The 12,853-nt window shown below is 39.4% G+C and overlaps 2 protein-coding genes across 3 annotated transcripts; one reads left to right on the forward strand and one right to left on the reverse strand.

Annotated features, from left to right (window-relative positions):
- Positions 1-552: 552 nt before the first annotated feature.
- thg1l (tRNA-histidine guanylyltransferase 1-like) lies at positions 553-7,958 on the reverse strand. 2 transcript variants are annotated; one of them, XM_069670100.1, is made up of 7 exons: positions 7,949-7,958; positions 7,398-7,605; positions 7,095-7,271; positions 6,831-7,000; positions 6,620-6,708; positions 3,990-4,097; positions 553-2,376 (listed from the first exon to the last, which is right to left on the reverse strand). In XM_069670100.1, the coding sequence occupies exons 2-7, from the start codon at positions 7,589-7,591 to the stop codon at positions 2,215-2,217; spliced, it is 900 nt and encodes a 299-aa protein (XP_069526201.1). In that variant the 5' UTR covers positions 7,592-7,605; positions 7,949-7,958; the 3' UTR covers positions 553-2,214. The 2 variants fall into 2 exon arrangements, with proteins under 2 accessions (XP_069526201.1, XP_069526202.1); XM_069670101.1 differs by lacking the exons at positions 7,398-7,605; positions 7,949-7,958 and having other exon boundaries at positions 6,831-6,905; positions 7,095-7,231.
- Positions 7,959-8,513: 555 nt separating this feature from the next.
- On the forward strand, positions 8,514-12,229 carry lsm11 (LSM11, U7 small nuclear RNA associated). Its single transcript, XM_069670470.1, has 4 exons — positions 8,514-9,000; positions 10,382-10,521; positions 10,663-10,746; positions 11,706-12,229. The coding sequence occupies exons 1-4, from the start codon at positions 8,535-8,537 to the stop codon at positions 12,039-12,041; spliced, it is 1,026 nt and encodes a 341-aa protein (XP_069526571.1). The 5' UTR covers positions 8,514-8,534; the 3' UTR covers positions 12,042-12,229.
- Positions 12,230-12,853: the final 624 nt, after the last annotated feature.

The raw sequence follows: 12,853 nt of genomic DNA on the forward strand, positions 1-12,853 counted from the left end.
TTACAGTTCTAGAGAAGGGGGACTAGCAAAAGACAGTTAAGAAGGTCAAAACTGAAGCAGCAGAGACCAACATTTTCTTAATTATACTCTTTGTAGTATGCTTGAATGTCAAAAGGGCTGGAATCCTACATTTCCCATCATGCATCAAATAACAGTTTATTTGCTGGACCCTCTCCTTTTTGGAATGCCCCTAAAAAACTCCACATCTCCGGCTTCTTTTGAGTCTCCAAGTTAAGATAACCCTGATGACATCACTGTGACATCATGATGGTTATCTTCAGAGACCCCGAAGACATCAAACAGTTTGAACAAACTGAGTGTTATTACTTTTTGTATTAAATCAATGGGCTTTAAATGGACTGTTTTATAAAGCTGACAATAATTTCAGCTTAGGAGAGGTTACATGTTGCTCAAAGATGGTCTGACTGCTAGCTTTTAGAGTTTTTAAGCTGGTTATGGAGCAGACTGAAATGATGCCTCTCTATGAGCTACAAAAAGAAAACAAGACTCAGGACTAAAGTTGATTATTTCTTTATAGTAAGACCAGGCGATTAAAAGCATGCTGCCAAAAGAGCCTTTGTTTACATTTTTTGTGGCAATGATTCACGGTTAGTGATACCTTTGTCTGTTAAGACAGCAAGATCAGATTTTTTTATCAGAAAAAAACACTTACTCATGTACAGGACAAGATAAGGAAAGAAATAAGACGTACTGCTTTGACCACAAAGATTGACACAAATTTAAAGTTCCTCACAGCACCTTTAACAAACTGTTGCTTTATTTAGTACATGGAGTGACTCCCCTGATAAGTGAAAACAAATAAGCACGGTGTATTTCTTCTTTTAAACTCTCTGAGTTGATTATATTTGTGTATAATGAATTATATTTAGGTGAAACTGCCAATGATGGTGGCTTCGCGGCCATGTGTGCAACAGTTTGTTGTAACTGAAGACTATTTCCTCTGTGCTTCCAGCCAGTAGCCCAATGGGCTTAAGTTTAAGTCGTGCATGTAAACACATGCTGCCTTTAAATAACTGCACCGCTTGCCTCAACACGCTCTGGTTTTTAATACTATAGGGCCAAATGTCGAGTCACTGTATGTGCTGAGTTTGGCAATAATCCAAGCTATCTGATCTATGGAGTCAGTTAATGTAATAGAGAAAGGAGGAACTGCTGCAACTATAATGTATAACATAGAGGTCTTGATCCTAGATGCAAACAGGAGAGTTGAATCCTGGTTACATAAAGTACAGTACATAAGCTACATGCTTCTAACAAGGTCACTTAACCAAAAATACAGCTCTAACAGCGGACAGTAACCGAGCCTACTACAGTAACAGAATACAGTAGGCTTCTGCCACCTTGAGCCTCCAGCAGCCATTCATACTGAGCGGGTCATTTATAAGTGTGATGATAAATATTCCGCAGGGCACATGTCAGGAGGATAGAGTGTAGCAGGGTGTGTGAGGTATTCTTAGCACTGATGACAGCGCAGGCCGCTGAATCCATTCACATCTCTAAATGGTGTCCTGGCTGCAAGACAAGGCCACTGGCTTCTGCCAAGGTATTGGTTTCTGCTTTACTCTGCTTATTTCTACCTCAGATACTCGCTTTCTACAACAGACTGGAAGTGATGCTGAACACTTTGCAGATCAATCATCACCAAGATCATTAAAATTTAAAGATTCTGAAAATAAGATATTTTAGACACATAAAAACTCCTCAGGAAAAGAAAGCAGTGGGCCAAGAGGAAGCATGTTAAACATGCAGAAAGATCAAGTGAATGTAGTAGTCTAAATGCCATTCATGATCTCAAATGATGATGTATTTATGGAAAAGCAACTTTAGGAGAGCTAGACACACTACACTCGTCTAGTGAGAAGTGGTCAGATGTCTGATATATGCATTTCCTGATCATACACAAAAATCATGAAATCATCTGCCTCCCTTTGAACATGACAAGACACCATCACGCAGTTTAAGCGGAAAATGTCCTTATTGAAAACTGTGAAACAAGTTTACAACATGAAAGTCAGAGAGACAGAGTGAGTCATCAAACACGTCAGTCTAAGAAAATGCTTTAAGGACACTAAGCATCATGTTTGACACACAGTCAAGCTGTTCAATCATCTGTCCACTGCTTGTGTGGGTCCACTTCAACCAGTCAGACTCGACTCAGATCAATGTTTTTCTCCACTAAAGGCACAGGAGCTGTTAGCAGCTGTCGTCCTCCAGGATGTCGGGGTGTTCCTCCCAGAACTGGTCTCCTATAATGTCACAGTGGTAGGCCTGCACCTTCCTCCTGCTGCGAGTCACAGGCACCTCCTTCTCCTCTTCATTTGGTAACTTTACTCGTTTGATGAGAGTTTCATCTCGCTGGACACAAAGAAGGAGCAATATGATTAGTGCAGATTACAGTAATTCATAGGAAGAGTTCCACATTTTGCTAAATATTATCTCCTATCTCCTGTGCCATTCATCTGGAGACTTGGTTGCTTCATAGCAACTTGGAGACTCGGCCGGTAAATAACCCTCTGTAGAACCACAACCTGTTTTTATTAACACTTGTATGGACTAAAGAAGTGTTATAATATATATATATATATAACTTTTTTTTACCTTTGGACAGTGCCAGACCTCCTGTTTCCTCTAGGCGTCAAGTCTTTATGCTAGGCTAAGCTAACTCTCTCCCTGCTTTAGCTTGATATTTAAAACACAGATAATGGTGGTTACAATTGTCTTAGCATTCTTGCTACAGAAAAGAGCCATACGTATTGTTAATAAAGCTGGTTATTATGATCAAACTAATCCACTGTTCATAAATTCCCATGCTACAAAATTAAAGGACTTGGTATATTATAAAACAATACAGACAAGGTTCAGAGCTAAATCAAAGTCACTCCCAGACGGTGTACAAACGTTTTTGTTTAATACATGAGAGCAAGTATGATCTGAGAGGTGTTTCTAAGTTCACTGTAGAAAAAGCTTAAAGAGAAATTAATAGACGCATTTCTATTGTTTGGGTTAAATTATGGAACGATGCCAATATAAATTTAAAAATGTGTAACTTGATTTTGAGTTTTCAAAAGAATAGTTTGCAGTGCTGTTTTTGAGAGTTACAAGTGTGAATGTTTTTTGTCATTTCTAGAGGGCAGCTTAAACTGATAAGAATGTAGGATAGGCGTGTATAAGCGTTTGCTTCTGCCTAAGCTTTTTCAGTCACTACTTAACACATGGACTTTGAATGTGTTTATACTGCTTATGTGTGTACATATCATGTGTGGTGACTGAATACAAAAACAAACTACCATTGCCAAAAAACAAACATATTTTTTAATAAACAACTCCTGCTGATGTCGATATGCTGCTTATTTATAACAATAAGTAACTCAACACAAACTTAACAGGGAAAACAAAATGTTACTGGTGAAAAATCCTGTTTTTTTTTTGCTCCTGTTATTAACTAGTCCATATGTAATGTCTATACGCAGCACTGTTGCAATAGAGTTCTCTATACTTCACTACAAGATGTATATACCTAAATTTGCTTGCCAGAAACTCATTCATTTTCATTTTATTTCACATGGCAAGAAGATCTATTCATAAATACTAACAAAGATATGTAGTCCCACATCGTGAAAATTTTGTCACCTTGTTTTTTTGTCAAGTGTTATAACTGGCAGTGCGAGCAGGGACCATTTGATGCCTTAAGAAACTCTGATTTCAAATTTCAGCCTCCCAGAACATCAACAGGAAATGTAAAAGTATTTGTTCTGAAACAGCAAAGTGCACAAAGGGTTTCTGGACTCAACATTTTCTGCTGATATTTGTTAAGCATACAGGGAAGAACTCATCACAGAGCAAAGACACAGAAGCGGAAGGCATGTAAGGAAATGTCAGATAGCAGATGAGAACGGTGAGATGCAGTAGACTTATTCAAGTGAATTTCTCTCTAATACATGTGCAGTGTCAAACCCGTCTTGGCTCACCTTTTCCCAGATGAGCGTGGTGCCTTTCTTGTGGAGGGCAGACTCATTGTTGTAGTTTATATCAAACTCAGTGAACAGGATCTCATTTTTGTCTGCAGCTAATGTTCCCTAGAGGGAGACAAAACACAGTTACACACATGCATGTAAATATTACACATATATGTGCTTACAAAGATCAGCTCAAACAAGCCACACTTACTGAACTGATATAAACTTCCTTTAAGTCAGAGCAAAATAATAATAGAACCAGTGGGGGATGGGTTATTTAAATAGAAATTACTTCACATCATCCAGACCACAGAACCTCAAACTAATTTACATGACCACCCCACCCACTTGTTCTATTATTGTTTTATGATCTCTTTTACTAGGGTTGTTTCTTTCCACAGAAATGTTTTGAAATGAAAAAGGGAACTCATAAGCACAATGGTTTGATGGGCTTTGAGTGACTCATGTTGCCCAAACTCCAGCCAGAATGAGCATTTCCACCATTTATCACCGCTTCCCGCTCAGCTCACTGGAGATCGAAGTGACTTCCAGAGAACAGCTGTGTCAGCTGCCACAAATAGAGACAGATCTGATGTTCAAAATAAATGTGTTATTCCTTTTGTTTTATAGATGTGTCATAACCCTGTGAGACTGTTTGCAGTTAAAAACATTTTGATAATCACAGGAGCCACAAACTACATACAGTTTGTTTCATCTCGAAATGAAAACAAAAACCCAAACTGCGTTCAGAAAAATGGTAAATGGACTGGACTGTACTTATATAGCACTTTTATAGTCTTTAAACCACTCGAAGCACATTTACACAACATGTCACATTCACCCTTTCACACACTGATGCCAATCTCCAATCAGGATCTATGCTTACACCGATGGCTATGCCTTCAGGAGCAATTTGGGATGTCTTGCCCGAGGACACTTTGACATGTGGCAGTCAGGGATCGAACCGCCAACCATCTAATTAAGAGAAGACCAACTTTACCACTGAGCCACATCCTCCCAAACTATGTATTCATGGTAATATAATAAGTTATTGTCTTAAAAATAGTACTAATATACATGTTACAGAAGTCCTTTGTAATCATCAACACAAAATAACTCACAGAGGGAACTGATATAACATATACTGTAAGCTACACTTTAAGGTTGGAATATGGTTATCAATACAGGTTTGTAATGAAATGACTCATTGTTTTGTCTGACAAAAAGTCAAAAATATTGTTTATCAACATTAAACCCTTATCAGACGCTAAAGTCTCCCAACTGATTACTTATTCTTGCAAAAAGTCAAACCGCGTTTCAATTTTATAAGTGCCTTAAAATAATAAATGTTTGTTGATGTTGTCATTGATTACTGTCCTGTCAATTGACCGACTGGCTGCTTAGTCAGATAACTCCATCAGTAATGGTAATAAACATTTAATCAGGATCAGAAAAATGTCAGCCACAATCCACAATGGAAATTTGCCTTTAACATGATTTACAAGGTAAAACCCACAGTACAGGGAGTAACGGATGTGCACCTTAAAGCAGAAGTTCAGTATTTAAATTTTTCTTTTTTTTTTCTTTTTTACAAATTTGGGTGTCAAAATGGCTCATAGAAACAAAAACTTGTGGAATCAGTCCAGTAGATATCCTCCGCCATAGCTGCGATACGGCCGCAGTGGCTGCAACATAATCCCCTGGGGCAAATGCGTCCGATTAAAGTACGTCCACTAAAAGTGCTTGTATTTGCCACTGACAGGCTCAGATTGTTACTCCAGGTGTCCAACAACATTACGGAAATGATCCCTACAAAGATCGTCCTTTTTTTAAAGATTAAGATCCTTTTTGTGTAACCAGAAACAGAAGTCTTGCTCAAGGAGAAGTCTTGCTCTGAAATCCCACAGCTGGTGAGGTACTACCAAAACAGGACGGTGGAAACGTGAGTTAAAGTTGGAGAGAGATTTCACAACTTTAAGATAAGTTGTATCTTACCTGTAGCAAGATTGAAACAACCCTAACCCTTTATGTTGACAATTGTTCTCTACACCAGACTGACTGCACAAACCCACCATCACTTACAGTCCAACAAAAAAGATAAAAAGTATTGGGGTATAAATTGTTGTGATTGATGTGTTATGCGGTTGTTTTCTCCTTATTAATGGCTGGTCTTTACAAAATCTTTTAGTTGTTCACAAACTGGTATTTTGAGAAATTAACACAAATTAAAACAATAAAAAGAATCCTGTTTGATATTATTCTAAGGTCGAAGCAGCTGTGAGTTTTGTGTCAATTTTTGGAGCACCATGTGGCCACAGCAGTATGTCATATTTCTTTGCTGATTCTGTTATGTAGATGTGCGTGTACCTTTAAACTGACTTGGGTACTTTTTACTGTAAAACTGTGCTGCAGAAAATATAAACAAAGGCTATTTTCATCTGCATGTTGTAAACCGGCTTTGACAGAATCCTGCATAGTGACAGCGCTAAAGTCATTTTCTAACTGAGGGAGTGTTTTGCTTTTGTGGGTCTTACAGAGGCATCAGGTTTTTTTATTATTAGGGCTGTAAAAAACCTCTAACAGCAGATTTAAGTACATTTGTATTTTCACATATAAGTTAAAAGAGTGCATTTTGCTCTCACCTTTAAGCGGTCATCAGCCTGGGCTGTGGTGACTCCTCCCTTTTGTACTAACGTCCAAAACACTGTGTTGTACAAATTATTAACGTGACCTGAAAGACACAGAAATACACACGTTTGGTCCAACATCTTTTGCCCTGGTCAGTTTAAAGAACAAATTCTCCTGGGTGTTAAACATGATTTGTAAAACAGAAAGAGCAAAGTGTGTACTTACAATCTGCTTGCCTCCAGCTGAGGTAGTCTCTGAGGTTGTGGTTGCTAGGATACAGGACCACACGTCCATCAAAGCCTGGGGGATACAAGAGGGGCTCCTCCCCAAAATAGTCCTTCCAGTAAAACACATATGAGGAGGAGAACTGGGAGGCCACATGGGTCATGAGCTTACTGTCATACAAAAGGGATCAGATATCAGAACTCAGATATAATGCATCTGAAATCATGAGAATGACATTTATGTTCTGTTGTAAAACCAAAGTACCTGGCTCTCCTCTTAAACCAGGTGGAGGTTCTCTTGAAAACAAAGCTGAACTCATCACTTTGACCATAAGCGATGACAATGTCCTCTAGTTCCTCCATAACAGAGTGTGCACTCTTGGTCATTAGGCCCAAGGCCCTGTTATCATTAGGCTTTGTAAACTTATGCTGCTCTGCAAACCTGAAATAAAAAGTACAAAGACATTAAAAATAGCAGTAGGCTTTCTTATGATGCATCAGCCTGTGACCTAACATCACCGATCTCTGTACGGAGATGACAGACGAGTAGCTTGAGAAAGAAACTCACTTGTGGAAGTTCCTCCCGTCTAGTCTCACAACTATGTAGCAGTTTCGTAGACAGGTGTCATCTGTTTCAAAGTTGCGGACATACTCAAACTTGCTCTTGGCCATGTTTCTGGAACTGGTAAAAAGACAGGCCAAAGGCTTCACAACACAAGACCTGATACCTCCACCAAATCTGCAGGTCTTTCCAATCAGCATGAGGGAGGGTGCTCCTGAAGACACATAAGAACAAACACAATATAAGCTAACACATTTACAAGACGAGTGTTTTGAATATTTTCAGGCAAAACACAACAACTAATTCCATTGTAACATAAAGCCAAATTTCATATAGATCCTAATGCCAGAAGTGAAAATGAATTTCACTTGAATGTGTGGTGTTTTCCCTCTATAGCTACAATAACCAGCGAGCTCGTAAAGTTAATGTCCATGCTTTAATATTTAGATATTGGAATAATTGAACACACCGACCTTCTAAGAAGGGTTAGTAAAGTCTCTAAGCTTTGATATCAATTGGTATGTAGATATATTGTAAGACATAAGTCATTCACTCACGTTGGTTTGTGTACAGTCCGTCAGCGAAATCTGTCGTAGTGGCAGCAAAGACACCACGAACGGAAGTTCCGCAGCAAAAGCCTAAAATTAACAAACAATTGTTAAAAAGCAGATAGCCTATTTGTGATCGATTACTTTTTCATTTTCTTTAAAAAATACACCTATATTTTCTTTTTCTTGTGCTGCTTCATGGGTCCACAGCTCCAGGCAAACAGATTTTCAGCGAAGCTATGAAACATCTTCTGTGTTTTAGCGCCACCTTGTGGTAAAAATAGGGATATTGCAACCAAAGATCGTGTATGAACAAGAGGCGACCAAAATACCCTTTACGGAACTTGTAAGCTAGGCCTACTCCTGGGGGGTTTTAACGATGAATTCACAAGTGACCATTTCGTATAAATTCAAAATAGGAATACCACATTAATTTTACGCCTTTGAGACTTAATGTGTTAACTCGACTGATCTGCTCTCTTTTTAGTCCCTTGAAATAGGTGCAGAGTGAAAGCTCAACACCCACCGAGAACAAGATATTTCCCAGGATTCCTTGCTTCATCGTGACGTTTGCTAATCTGCGGCCGTTTCAAACATGGAGGAGAGGGAAAGAAAAAAGGAACAACCAGACAGTAAAGAAAAGGCAACTGCAACCTGTTCGACTCCCTCATCAGTACCGGAGCGTCACCATGAGGCAGATAGGAACGAGGGGGACGATGACGCAGATAAAATAGATGTCTGCTCGGACAAGTTTGACCCTCTCCTGGCCTTGTACTCGCCTTCTGTACCCCTTCCGTTTCCTAATGTCAAATGTTTTAACAACGTGTCAGCCTACGAGAGCTTTCTGAAGGGGGGCCGGGGGAGGGCCAAGCCGGAGAATGTGGAGAAAAAGCGGCAGAAGGCGATGAGAGGGGTGGTGGACCCAGAGCGTATCGCCCGGCTGAAGAAGCTGATGGTGAACAACCCGGTGAAAGAGTCAGAGGAGGGGGAGAGCAGCGCTGCCCCGCAGAGGAGGAGGAGGGGGCAGAAACCCCAGAAGAATGTCCTCACCAGGATGCCCTGTAGGTCTAATAACCAACACCACTACTACAACAACTACCTAGCTTTAAAACAGGAACTTATTTTTGTTGGGAGTTTATTACTCTAGGGGCCTTTTAGTGTCAGTTATGGTGACACTTGTAACTTTCTACTTCACATTCAGTGCCTTGTATAAGAATGTAACCCCTTGGACCTCTCCATATGTTACACTATACACTTTTCAACTACAGTTTAGGGGTTGAAGTAGGCGGGGGATATTACAGGCAATTCACGATTATGCACAAACAAAATATAGAAAGCTCTTACTGCTTAGCTGGGAGAAATGTTATCTTTTTGCACTGCTCTTGTTAATCAAACGTTTAAAAGCCCCAAAAAAGTCTATTTGAATTTCAGGCTGTAAAACTGTTATGTGTCCAAGGGGGCTGAATACTTATGCAAACCATTGCAACAGAAGTTGCACAAGACCCCTTAAAACCCCTTTAACTTATAATACCTTCATAATATTTTATTTTCACACTCTTGCTTTAGGGTGATAGTCAGACATATATATCACTCACTTTAATTTTTTGCCCTGGAAAATGTAAACAAAGTTAGTGTGCAGTTAATTGCTTCGTCTGACACCTCCCCTTCCCCAGTAGAGGGGGATTCAGGTGTAACAGCAGCACAAAAACAAAATAGAAAGTAAGTAAATACTGTATAAAAATAAGAAGAGATAAAATAAATAAAATACAAGGTGTATACAGCTGTTATACCAGTAGGAGTAAGTGACGAGATGACAGTACAGTATGGTCATAATATGAGTATTTACAATTCATGTTTTCTGTTATTTTTAACATTAGTCAATACATTTTCTAATGTAAATGTTTAGAAATATGATCAAATAATGTTAAATCCCTGTTACTGTTTCCCATAGCACAAAGTAATGTCTCTGAATTGCTTTAATTTACACTGTTATGGAACTGAGAAAAGATGTTACTCTTTGTATTTTTGTGGAAACAGGGAATGTTTGATGATCTACCTAAATAAACAAGACTAAACTAAAGTAAAACCAACAAATGAGACAAAAATGTAACAGTTAAATATTAATTTGAGACCCCCAGTGGCCCCATTAAGCAAGACACAGGAGCAAATACTAGTGAGAAATGTGATTAAAATAGAAGTGACTTGCATGGCATTCCCACCATGCATTTCTTTTGTTTGCCATGCACTTTGATTTGTCATCTGCGTGACATCATCAAATCGAAAAGCTGTCTTAGGGACTTTTTCCATTTCAGATCTACTGTTGAATTTTGCATGTTTAGCCTTTTTTTTATGGCAGACGACTTTTTGTGCTTCACATGAATTGCCTCTGTAATTTGTTCGCTGTTGAGACAGTTGTGTAATGTTTTTGTCACGTGTCTTCAGTATGTAAAGGCAGCCCACTGGGAGAGCTGTACCGATGCGTTGAGGAGAGGATAAGGGTCAAAGTTCACATCAGGACCTTCAAGGGGCTGAGGGGAGTGTGCTCTGGCTTTGTGGTGGCCTTCGACAAGTTCTGGAACATGGTGAGCGCTCGTACTTAAGATTCGCCATTGATTTCAGCTGTTTACAGTTGCTGACTGAAATTAATTTACATCATACTTGTTACTATGAATTCACTCTCTTTTTATTAACCTCTTACTATTTGTTTTATTTCTCTTTACCAGGCCATGGTAGATGTGGATGAGACGTACAGAGAGCCTCTGCTTGGAGAAGCTCTCTACCATGAGAAAGCCCTCACTATTTCACGGGTAGGAACTATTTTTAATTGTCTATCAGTAATATTTACAGGTACGAACCGTCAGATTTTAGTCCTGGTTGATTTAGGATAACCACACAGCCAAACATATCCACATTGTTTGATAAGAAATCAACACTAATTGTAACTGCAGCCTGTCCCTGCAGATCCACATGCTGGAGTGTAAAAGTGTAAAATAAATTAATTTAATATCGCAGCACATCAGTTTAATAATACTAAACCGAGCTTGTGCTGGCAAAAAAACTGCCCCAAAAAACACGATAATTATGTCTGTCTGTCTTTTTTTTTCTTTAGTAGATGCATTTTTGATGAGTATGGCTGTCAACACTAAGCTTACAAATGCATTGCGTGTCCTGTGACTGCTTCACAATATGAGTTGTGCCCTTAAAACACTTTTGATATGAACTAGTAGCAGTAGGAAATGATGTGTTATCAGTAACTCAATACAGCTCTAATAAAGCACCAAGGAGACACTTCTATCAATGATATAAAAGTAAAAACAGTAATGCTAGATTGTATGCATTGTTTCTGTGATTCCCTCCTGTGTAAGTGGGTAATTTGGATCCTGCACAGGGTTGGCAGACCCGCCAGCAACAATAATTACTATACAGAGAGGTTATTACAGAAAGCACATTTTTTGAATGGCTATTGCTAAGTAATGCCAACCATAAATACTATTAAAGGGGCGCTGGTTTGGCTCAGTTGGTAGAGCAGGCGCCCCATATACAGAGTCTCCAGTCCTCAACGCACTGATCGCAGGTTCGACTCCCGGTCTGCTGGTTGTTTAGTGCATGTCGTCCCCCACATTTCCTGTCTCTCTTCAGCTGTCCTATAAATAAATGCAAAAAGCCATATAAATAATCTTTTTAAAAAACTATTAAAATGGGCATTGATTAAAAAAAACAAATGTAGTTGCATCCAAATAATAAAGTGACTGAATTCTCTGTCCAGCTCTTTGAGAAGCTGAAGCTCCAGGAGAGCTCAGGAGGCGAGGAGGCCGCAAAGAAGCACGAAGCTCCGGAAACGTCCGACAAGAAACAGCCTGAAAACCCAAAGAACCCGTCTGCTCAGCATGCTAGCAGGCGAGGGGAGAGCGGGACCGAGTCCAAGCTTCCAGACACCGATAGAACCACACATGAAAAACACAAAGTCTCGCTGAAGGCCGCGGGTCCAGAGGAGAGCAAGAAGAAAGAGTCTAAGAAGTACGGCAAGGTCCACACACGACACGTCAACCAGCTCTTCATCAGGGGCGAGAACATCCTCCTGGTTAACCCACAGCCACTCTGATTTCTGTGCTTCTTTAGGTTAAATTAAGTCATTATTTAGGTGTGAAATGCTGTAGATGAACCGACAGAGTTATGATTTAATCAGATTCAGAAGAATCAAACAGACTGTTGTTATATCATATTGATATGGAGGTTTTTCTCTGCCCGACAGAGAAGTGATCTTGTTTTTGAAGAATAAAAGCGTCTCAGTTCTAATTATAGCACTCTCTTGTCTTATTTGTCTTTTCTTTGCTGTGACACAGTTAACAGCTGCGTCTGTGTTGTGGTTTTCAGCCAGCAGGTGGCAGCAGAAACACATTAGTGCCATCTGTGGGGCCATTGTCATCTCAAAGAGCTTGTCCCTTTATGTTGCTTTTCCCCGTTAGTTTGAACAGGAATGACAGCGCAGTCTCAGCGGACTTCATAAATGCATTATGAATAATTGAGTTTGTGAAGCTCGAGATTGCAGATGGCACTCAAAAGCTGTCATTTGTCTTGACGTCTCAGATTGCTTTTACTCTTTAATGGGCACATTACCCATAAAAGCACAATTTACTGCATCTCATGGAAGTTGTAAAGATGTTGCTTTTTTTTCTTTTTTTTAAATGGCAGAGGTTACTTTTGGATGATGAGCGGCGCACAATGATTGTATGTCGCTGTAATGTTTCTGTGTCTCAGAGTTATATCTCATTTTAGTTTTCTTAATTGAACAGAGATTAATTGACCCTCTTTCTATATCTTTTAGTGCCGTAAATAGGACAAATTCTAGCAGTAGCAGAGCTGTTGTTCATCCATATACCGTTTCATATAATGTATCAGAATATTATTAGTATA

The sequence above is a fragment of the Semicossyphus pulcher genome, unplaced genomic scaffold (assembly GCF_022749685.1).
Source record: "Semicossyphus pulcher isolate SPU_LCO1_2020_fin unplaced genomic scaffold, fSemPul1.0.p SCAF_2, whole genome shotgun sequence".
Taxonomy (NCBI): domain Eukaryota; kingdom Metazoa; phylum Chordata; class Actinopteri; order Labriformes; family Labridae; genus Semicossyphus; species Semicossyphus pulcher.

What these genes read in the sequence shown, in the direction of transcription:
- thg1l (XM_069670100.1), bottom strand. Translation starts at nt 7,591, where the DNA reads ATGCTGATTGGAAAGACCTGCAGATTTGGTGGAGGTATCAGGTCTTGT. An exon ending in CAGCTGGAGGCAAGCAGATT is followed by an intron (nt 6,709 to 6,830) that starts GTAAGTACACAC and finishes TGTGTCTTTCAG; the next exon opens with GTCACGTTAATAATTTGTAC. An exon ending in CCACGCTCATCTGGGAAAAG is followed by an intron (nt 2,377 to 3,989) that starts GTGAGCCAAGAC and finishes CTTTGTGTCCAG; the next exon opens with CGAGATGAAACTCTCATCAA.
- lsm11 (XM_069670470.1), top strand. Translation starts at nt 8,535, where the DNA reads ATGGAGGAGAGGGAAAGAAAAAAGGAACAACCAGACAGTAAAGAAAAG. An exon ending in TGTCCTCACCAGGATGCCCT is followed by an intron (nt 9,001 to 10,381) that starts GTAGGTCTAATA and finishes ACGTGTCTTCAG; the next exon opens with TATGTAAAGGCAGCCCACTG. An exon ending in TCGACAAGTTCTGGAACATG is followed by an intron (nt 10,522 to 10,662) that starts GTGAGCGCTCGT and finishes TCTCTTTACCAG; the next exon opens with GCCATGGTAGATGTGGATGA.